The 9,937-nt window shown below is 40.8% G+C and overlaps 1 protein-coding gene across 2 annotated transcripts; it reads right to left on the bottom strand.

Annotated features, from left to right (window-relative positions):
* Nucleotides 1-1,192: 1,192 nt before the first annotated feature.
* Nucleotides 1,193-3,893, bottom strand: LOC137941776 (protein PAL OF QUIRKY-like). Of its 2 annotated transcripts, none has more exons than XM_068787353.1 (2): nt 2,765-3,893; nt 1,193-2,359 (listed from the first exon to the last, which is right to left on the bottom strand). In XM_068787353.1, the coding sequence occupies exons 1-2, from the start codon at nt 3,811-3,813 to the stop codon at nt 1,552-1,554; spliced, it is 1,857 nt and encodes a 618-aa protein (XP_068643454.1). In that variant the 5' UTR covers nt 3,814-3,893; the 3' UTR covers nt 1,193-1,551. The 2 variants fall into 2 exon arrangements, with proteins under 2 accessions (XP_068643454.1, XP_068643455.1); XM_068787354.1 differs by having other exon boundaries at nt 1,193-2,356.
* Between the last annotated feature and the right edge of the window lie 6,044 nt (nt 3,894-9,937).

Here is a 9,937-nt window from a genome sequence, read left to right as displayed (position 1 = left end):
ACGCATCCTCCGCACTCTCTGGCATCGTACACGGGGTGGTGGGTTGGTTGAACGTCACCAACTTGGGGATGACGAAGGATGCGTCCAATGCATTCTGATGGATGATCCACATGAGAGGCGAGTTGCGAAGCACCAATTGGTTCATTCCACAAAAATACAGTCTTTGAGAAAAATGATTACAGCCTCACTCCCATATTAAAATTAAGAACTTGATGGTATCGGTATCTCAATCTCAACCCGTCCGCCCCAACAGACACTTGGCAGGTGTGGTCCAGGTCATGAAACAGTGCTTTCCACGGCGTTTCGATGGAGAGTGGAGAAAGTTCAGGTTGGCAACACTTGTCCGATTTTTGAAGAATGATATCACTCTCGCTTTTGCTTCTGCCAATGAATTGCGGATAGGATAAGGGTATCCCCATTAAAATGACAGGGAAGTTGTTTAGTAAATAAAGCGGACAGTGGACAGATATCTGCAGAGAGTCAGGCTTCAGAGGCAAATCTCTAATTGGTGGGTCGATGAATGTGATTCCTGTTTATAAATTTTTGGATGAAAAAGGGCCGTAAAATTCTAATGGTTGCATGATCGGTAGTGCTCTTAAAGCTTAAAACTATAAATGGTTTGGATTAGTTGACCATTTTTGTCAACCTTAGTGGTCTATAAATGAAAGTGGCTGCGTATTACCATGTCAACCTTTGTGGTCCGAAAATGAATGGCTGTGAGTTGATTCTCTGCCGCCACTGGAAGCCGCAGCGGCCTGAACTAAGTAAAAGAATGTTTGTATCTCCGGTCAAGGCTATCTTCTGAAAAGTATAGAAAAACGGAGCTTCCTGCCATCGTTCAGAGCCTCCGGAAGCCGCAGCGGCCTGAACTCTGTTGATCTTGCTTACAACTAAGTAAAAGAATGTTTACATCTCCGGTCAAGGCTATTTTCTGAAAAATGTAGAAAAATGGAGCTTCCTGCCATCGTTCAGTGGCCTGACGTATGTCAACAATAATGCTTGCTTAAACCATGAAACAAGCTTGACCCCACGCCCATGAAGTTGAAATTTTTGAAAATATTTTTAAAAAATAAAGTTTCACATCAGATTTGCTTCCTTGCAAGAAGAGAAGGAACAGAGGAGGGTTCTGAATAGGCAGAAGAACACAGCAAAGACATTTGAGTAGAATTTACAAAATAGAAACAGAAGAAGCTGCCCAAAAGTGACTTCCAAGTGCTCATTCCACTGTCATCTATAAAAATTACACCGAATTTTTACACAAGTTTTGTAATCTTTCCTGTATGTTTATTCAATATATCAATAGATACCACACAACATATTATCATCACAGATAGAACTATAACCTGTAAGCAACCAACATCCTCCCCACTGAGAAGATATGTGACTATGACAAGCACATGGAGAAGAACCAGTTCCCTTATTCCTATCACATATAACACACACAAACCAATACCAACAACTAGACAACAACTGAACTTCCATGTAACACTAACTATCCAGTCCCAAAAAAATTTCACTAGCAGAGCCCACACTCAGCCCCACAGCAGTTGTTTAAGTTCTGCTCTGCTTGGCTTCTGGTGCAGGGGGCATTGGAGCCTCAGCCATCAAGGCGGAGGTCATAGTTTGGTGCTGAGAAGCCAAGGCGGTGCTCGTGGGTTGAGTATAGTAGATCTGGGTGTGAACAGGGTCCACATATTCATAGGTGAAATTTCCCGAAGATTGATGGTAGCCCATATACTGATGCTGTGGGTCTGGCATATGGATGAGTGGAGGTTGTGCAGTGGCAGTGGCGGCAGCAGCAGCTGCCGTTCTGTACATTTCGGGTTTTGGAGGAGGGGCGGCCCTTGCTGGATACATGGGCGGCGGTGTGTCTTTGTAAATTGGGGGAATAAGTGGTTGATTAGGAGATGGGGCTGGCTTGGGATGTGGGGGGTTTTGCCTCATGGGAACAAAGTACATGGGATACTGAGGATCAACTTGCTGATGCTGTTGTGGATGTTGGACTGACATGGGATACTGGGGATCAACTTGCTGATGCTGTTGTGGATGTTGGACTGGATGCATTTGGTAATAAGAAGACAGTGGAACTTGACTGGGGGCAGCATGATGGACATAGTGCCCGCCCGTATGGACGAATTGAGGCTGCTGGTGGTCCATTGGCATTGAAAGAATCACACCTGAGTCTTGAACTTGAATTGGGATCCGGTAATTTGGATCCGCCAGCTCCCGCTTTGGATCAGGAACGGGAGCCATAGTTGCAGAAGATGAACTCCGTTCACGAACAGGAACGGGAGGTACCTGATCTTGATAAACCACGGTTCTTTGACCTCGAGAGACGGCATTGCCAAGATTATCTCTGCTTCAAATAAAAAAATAAGAAAACACAATATGTTCAGCGTAGAAGAAGCACAGAATCCAGCAGCGGATTAAAATTCCATGAAGCTAGCCCGTGAAATCTGCCCATAAGAAGTAACGAAATTTTCTGTTTAAAAAAAAAAATCGCACGTAGCAGTGATAGAAATCAAAGTTCAGTGAATTATCCAGTATCCAAAGAGCGAATCAAAAAATTCGGCAAGGAAGAAGCACATTTCCAGCAGTTTAGAGCAAAAATCAAAACTAAAAATCGAAGTGAACAACAGTGCAAAAAAAGAAAAAATTGTATATAACACAAAGTCTAGAGGAAGAGACAAATATATCCAGAAAATACCAAAGTAATTCATCGCCAAAAGGAAAAAGAGAAGTCTGCATGGTATATTTGGTTCACCTAATCATGGCATCCGGCGGCGCCGAGTCCAGACTAGTGGCTTTCTGTGGCAGAGGCACCTGTGGGGGTTTGCGAATTCCTCCTGGATCGGATCTCTCATCTTCTGATAAAATCCTGTTAGGGTTTTCACCAACTCCAGGCGGTGACATCACGCCAGCTGCCCCGACCGCCGTTGTCATAATTGTCACAGGGTTCGGCGGATTCCCGACAAGACCTCCTTCTTTGAACCCCTCTTCCATCTTCATATTCGAGAACTGCTCCTCCAAGCCACCAACTCGACTGTCCAAGTGAACCCTGATTGGCGGCAGATTCGACAGATTTGGGGCCGATGACGTTGAGCCAAACGAAGAAGCAGTCTCTAACATGGGCGAATCAGGCACCGAGTGTATGTCTTGCTTCAGGGGCTTATGGGATGAAGAATCGTTATTGGGTTCGTTCACCGTACCTGGAACAGGACCCACATCATCAAGACCGAGGAGGCAATTTACCGAATTGGAATCGGCAGAGAGCCCACGAGGTAAAATACTCGCTCCGTTAAGTGCATCGACGAACCAAGTCTCCGATTTGGAATCATCGATCAGTGAGCCGATGGAGGAGGCAGACTCCGGCTTGGTGGGGAAGAGAAAGAGGCGGAGCCGGGAGGGTTTAATGGAGGTGGAGTTGCGGTCGTACTCTTCGATCATGTTGTCGAGATCCTCGTCGGTGGTGACGGAGATCAAAGAGTCGAGATCTTCGTTTGGGAGCTGGTACTTGAGGGTGAATGATCGTCCATCGAGGAGTGTACGGGACAGCTTGGCGGAGAGGTCAACGAGGGAGGAGTGGCGATCGGTGACGACAATCCGAGTGTCACCGCCAAGGTAGCAGAGGGACTTATCGTGAGGCCGGGGAACGATGTGGCCGCCGTAGCTGCACATCAGACGCAGCTTGCTGGAGCCTCCACCACCCATGAGGGGCGGCTGTTCGTCCCATGAATCGGTGTTGCGGGAGCGAGGAGACGAGTCGACCGAGTCGGGGTACCCGTGATGGGACCCTGGAGGAGTGGGTTCCATCGCCGGAACCAGCGACGCCTGGACGACTCGGCGATGGAGGGAGAAGGAGAGAAGAAGGAGAAGGAGGAGGGCTTGAAGATGGCTGCGGTGCCTTACTTATGTACTCGTCCCTCCTCTGAACTGCCGGGCTCTTGTCCTTTTCTTTTTCACTTTTTCCGTGTTTTTCCGCCTTGTATGTGATAACAAGAGATATTTTAACATGAGAAGGGTGTGAGACGAAGTCTCGTCTTAGGCTGAGCTGACTCAGGTGTGAGACGAGGTCTCGTCTTAGGCTGAGCTGACTCACCTCGGCTTTATAGAAGCTTCTCATGCCCATCTCATGTTATAGAAACTCTTTGGATAATTTTCACCGAACTCCCCGTTGCTTGAGAAGCGGAGGACTGTAAGAGAAACGACTCGAAACGAGTTGGGAAATCTGCTCAAAATAAATTTAAAACTCGAAGATTGCTGTCAATGGCTGCCACTTGGTTAGATTTCTAAATAATCTACTCGCAATTTCAGTGGCCAGTGGTTGCCCGAGACATGCCAAATGGGAATCCTCTATGAGCTGCTTACACTTTTACTCTCTTCCTCTGTGTTAAGAATTTATAGTCAACAAGCAACACAACCCGTCCAGACAGACGGGATGGACGGGACTAGATCTGTTTGCTATATATTTTTAATTAAAATTTATTATTTTAGGTTCCAAAATCTCAAGGGAGCAGTAAAAAAATAAACAAGATTAGATTGGATGGATTAGATTGATGACACTAGATTAGCTCTAAGATAGATTACATCTATTACTTGGATCATATTAGATTTGTTATTCATGAGTCTTATAAATGTAAATAAGATAATTATAATCATTTGATAATGGAGATCAAAAATAAATTCTAAATTTGAAATATAAAAGAGTGAAAATCCAAAAAGATAAACCTTTCACAAGTACATAAAAAGAAAGGGAAAGATTTACACCCTTACTTGGAGAGACGCTTCTCCATGAGAGATTTCAAGTTTTCACCACCTTTGAAGCATGTTGTAGAATGATCAAGGAGATCGTACTATTATACATGCAATGATGATTGGAGGAGATTGTTGATTTCAGGAATTTGTACTATTAAGACCTTCAACTTAAAGTATTGGAGAAGAGAGGTGAAAAAGAGAAGAGGAGAGGAGAAGAGACAGAGGAGAGAAGTGAGGATGACTAAGAGAGGAAGGGAGAGAAGACGTCACGTTGAGGAGAGAAGAGTAGGAGAGAATTAGTGTTGTGGACCTTGTCCAAACCCTCCCCCTTAAGCTTTATTTAGATGCCAAAAGTACCAATATTATAAGTATACCCTTCACCCTAGTAGGAGTGGTGAAAAGACATCATATATCCCTAGCTTAGTACATGCAGTGGAGAGAACCTTGGATTTAACTGACTTTGTGAGAATATCAGCAAGTTGTCTATGAGTTAGGACATGTTTAAGACTTATAATTCCGGTTTGCAACTTTTTTGTCACAAAGTGACAATCTACCTCGATATGCTTAGTTCTCTCATGGAAGACTGGGTTGGAGGCAATATGGACCACAACTTGATTGTCACAATAAATTTCCATCGGACCATCTTTGAGGAATCCCAACTTTGTTAAAAGAGATTTAATTCGTAGAAGTTCACTTTTCGCATGTGTTGTGGCTCTGTATTATGCTTTTGCACTGGACTTTACATTTTGTTTTTTAATCCTCCATGTAAAAAGATTGCCTCCAACTAGATTACAATGTCCTTAAGTAAAATTTCTATCATTTGGTGATCTAGCCCAATCCATATTGGCAAAACTTTCAAGATCGAAATGATCATGACACTTATATAGGAGCCCTTGTCCTGGTGCCTTTTTCAAGTACCTAAGAATCCTCTCTAATGCCTGCCAATGAGACATATGAGATTTATGCATATACTGCAAAAGAAAGGTCTGGTTTAGTCACAGTGAAATAAATAAGCTTGCCAACTAGCTTATGATACTTGTCCACATCAACTTCTTCTTCTGAGCCAACACATAATTTTTTATTTGTCTCCATAGGGGTGTCAGTAGGGCGACATCCTTTCATTCTTGTTTCTTTAATCAAGTCAAGAATATATTTTCTCTGTGATAAGATCTATGACTAGACTGAAGAACCTCAATACCAAGGAAGCACTTAAGGAGTCCCAAGTCTTTTGTCTTGAATACATTGCATATCTTGTGTTTGACTTGACTGATGCTATAGAGATCACTACCTGTCAAAATAAATCATCTACCTACACAACTGTTGGAAGATGGGCCCAAACCCATAAGATATGGACCCACCATGATCATAGGTGGAACCCACCATGATCACGTGACGTGGCACTATGAGTCTGACACAATAAGAAGTCTTACACAAGAAGAAGTCTTATAGAGCTACAATTATTATGGAAGTAGGTCTCACAAAAGAGTTTCAGTTTAAAGGTGTTTTAGTCAAGTTAATCTTATATTTATATTGGGTTATTTAATTATATCATAACTTATCTTTAAGTGTTAGAGTTTGGGTGTAATTGGGACAAAGGTAGTTTAATTGTAATTGGACTCTACTACCTTCCTCGATTATAAATAGAGGTTCATGTACTCTAATTATATGAATTTAATGAAGTATTTATCTTTTTCATAAATTCAACATGGTATTAGAGCAAGTTTTGTGAGTTGACTCAGTCAACCCATAGAGGTAATGTGATATTTTCTTGTTACAATGTGGGACCCACCATGGTGCACGAGCTGGTGGGAGCCACCATGAGGACGTGGGATGCCAAGAAAAGTCCTCACCCAAGCTAGCACGAGTTAAGAGATAAGAAGCATAAGCTGAAATGAGCTAGAAGACTGAAGATCAAGTAGGACCAACAAAAGATACCACGAGCTGGTAATCTTATCAAAATAACCTGGAATATCATGTGGGACCCACAAAGATAAGACCACGAGCTAGCCTCCTCTCTTATGTCCACGTTATTGAAGAAGAGTTATAGTTCAACTTATATTTAACCTCTAGTAGATTGTGTTATCTTTTCATAATAGACTTATCTTATAGAGTTAGAGTTGGAATGTAATTAGGAGATTTAAAAGTTAATTGTATAAGACTATCACTTCCTCTACTATAAATAGAGGGTATTTTAATTTGGAATTAATCAAGTTCTACAATTCTTTCTTGAGTAAATCTCTCTTTCTTTGCTTGACGCACACCTTTCTTCCCTTCTTCTCTTCTCTCTACTCGAGAGTTTTCTTCCACTTTTTTTTTTTCTTTCTCACTTCTCTTGCTCGGAATATTGGACAGGGATCCTAAATTCAACATGGTATTAGAGCATTAAATTTTGAATCCCCATGTCAAAAGGAATGCTTTAAGAAGATATGATCAACACCATTCCTAGAAGGCTTTTTGAGAAGAAAGATCACAAACCATGAGATAAATTCTTAATTTTTTTTTATTAATTCATGTTACTAGTTTTCAAATTTAGAAGATAATTTAAAGATGATCGTGTAAATTTTTTCATCTTATGAGATTGTGGATATGAACACCTCTTGATCTAGAAGAAGCTAACAAAACAGTTTTGTCGGTTTGGAGTTTTTGTTAACTGAGACCAATCCATGATCAGATTGTCGAAAAAAATATTTTTTTCATGGGAACAAGTGTCCCCTAATATAGAAGATTGATATCGAGTCTCTTATGAGTGGTATTTATTAAGGAAACAATCAGAATAATGATTTAGTGTCAATGCTAAGGTTCTCCATACATCGAGTTGTTTGAAGAGTACTACTTGGTGTTCGAAGATGGGCTCAAGCCCACAAGCTCAAGGCTAGAAGCCCACATGTCAAAGGAGTGGCAAAGTGGTTATTTATGCTATATTCCATAAGGATGACATGAAGATGTAAATACGTTGTCTTATTATGTCTTTTAATCTATTGAATTGTAACCCTACGGGTTTTGTAACACTATAAATAAGAGCATTGGCTAAGAGGTAAGACATTCGAACCTTATCCTCTCTTTGAGAAATCGTCCAGCCACCCTCTCTTCTCCCTTGACTCATTCTCTTCTTCTCTTAATCCAAACTCTCCTCTCTCACATCCTTCTCCTTTCTCCCTCTTCTCTCTCTTCTCTCCTCCTTCTCCCACGTTAACCTAGAGTCCTTCTCATGGGGTCCTAACTTCTACATGGTATCAGAGCATGGAGTTTAGGATCCCTATTCAAGTATTTATGTCCTCCATTCAAGAAGTTGTTTATAGAAAGAGTTCTGCCATGAAGAGATAAGTAAAATCTATTTTTTTCATATTTTCTCGTTACGGTTTCTATTTTTTCTCTCTCTTCTTGAATGCTTGAGTCACGTCAAGTCAGATAATCTTCAAAAACATTGTGAAGATCTATATTTTATAACGAAAAAGATGTTATAATCTTGATAAGCTTGTAGCAATTACATGATTGATCAAAGGTTGTTTGTCCCTATTTTTATGATTTGAATTCAGTTATCTTTATGTGACGTGAATCAAACATTGTTGATTTGGGATTCCAGCATATGTTGCTACCAATTCTATAATCTAACGGTACTCATGGGATTGAGTTATGTTGTTGAATGACCGTCATATGGTTAGAATTCCAGCATTTACTTATTCATAGTTTTTCTTTCTATTTTTGAATTTCAGCAATTGAGTTTTTTTTTGTGTTGAAGTTTTCCCTTGAGTTGGAAATTTGTTTGCCAAGAAATTGCTCTTGGTTTGCCAAGAAAGGTCGTGTCTACATTTTCTCTCATTTTTTTGGTTGAGTTTGGATTAAGGATAAGAGTTGCATCTATTCTCTTCTCTCTATTTTGTTAATAAATATAAGAGAAGTTGAGTAGTGGCTGGTTTTTGTTAGCGTTTGACAAAAGCACTAATCTTTTCATGATTAGGTGCTTAATCTCGTGAAAATATTTTCTACTTACTTTTGGTGGCTAATTTGGTCTACGGGTGCTTAAAATTACGTTGTGTAAATGTTATTTGAGCCCTTTGACAATTGACCTCAACAGTTGATTTGCATCAACATAGAGAGTGGACATTTGAGTAATAAGAGTGACATACTTCGAATTACTACAATTCCACTAAGAGGTCTTTCCAGTTACCTCAGCTGGTTACAATTGGTATTGAGGGTTTTCATTACTCGTGACCTTCTTAGTCATGTTCTCAAAATCACTCAGGTCGGCATGGAATGTCGGGCTAATACTGATGCCCCTATTCCTGTGGCATATGCCGCACAAGGGAGAAATCAGGGTAGGGACATGAAATCTATCCTATGCTTTACCTGTAAAGACTTTGGTCATTTTTCTCGGGATTGCACTAAGAAGTTTTGTCGGTACTGTAAGAAAATGGGTCATCTTCTCGCCGCTTGTCCTATTCCCCTAGCAAGGAAGAAGGGCATTGTTTATCATGCTTCCAAAGGTGCTTCTGGTTCTACTGTATTGTCTCCTGCCATGCTAGTTACTCTAAATACTATTTCTGCAGTCTCCACAAGTCCAAATACACTTATTCCTGAAATGGTACAATAGATGATCATTTCTGCCCTTTCTACTTTTGGCCTCTCAGGTAAGAATAAAGTTTCTACTCGGCCATGGTATGTTGACTCCGGAGCTTCTAACCATATGACCAATACTGCTATTTCTCTTTGCAATATTAGAAAATATGATGGAAATTTGAAAATTAACACTGCTGATAGCAGCTTTCTACCTATTAGTGTTGTTGGTGATCTTTCTCCTACCTTAACTAATGTTTTTGTGTCCCTTGATCTCTCCACAAATCTTATTTCTGTTGGTTAGTTGGTTGATGATAATTGTAATGTTATATCTCTTGATCTGGTTGTGTTGTGCAGGATCAAACGTTAGGGAAGATGATTGCAAAGGGGCCTAAAGTGGGATGATTCTTTCCCATTCAAGTTTTTCTCTCTACCAATATTCCTCGTGCTACTTTAATTTCCTTTGCATGTAATGTTGTTAGTTCTAGAACTAAGATGTGGCATAGACGTCTCGGCCATCCAAACTTTGATGTACTTCTTACTATGTTTAAAAATGGTTTATAAACAAGTACAACTTGTTCTTCTCTTGATCTTTCATTTGATTGTTCATCATGTAAACTTGGCAAAA

This window comes from Aristolochia californica, unplaced genomic scaffold (genome assembly GCF_029961685.1).
Source record: "Aristolochia californica isolate CCGP_79_NKW_82.1479 unplaced genomic scaffold, dmAriCali1.0.hap1 SCAF_9, whole genome shotgun sequence".
Taxonomy (NCBI): Eukaryota; Viridiplantae; Streptophyta; class Magnoliopsida; order Piperales; family Aristolochiaceae; genus Aristolochia; species Aristolochia californica.
The sequence above is the reverse complement of the archived record's forward strand: the minus strand, read 5'-3'. Positions and strand labels throughout refer to the sequence as shown.

Bases quoted from the DNA above. Each gene is read 5' to 3' on its own strand.
- LOC137941776 (XM_068787353.1), bottom strand. From the start codon at position 3,813: ATGGAACCCACTCCTCCAGGGTCCCATCACGGGTACCCCGACTCGGTC. The intron at 2,360-2,764 runs GTGAACCAAATA...TTTTATTTGAAG, and splicing joins CCGCCGGATGCCATGATTAG to CAGAGATAATCTTGGCAATG.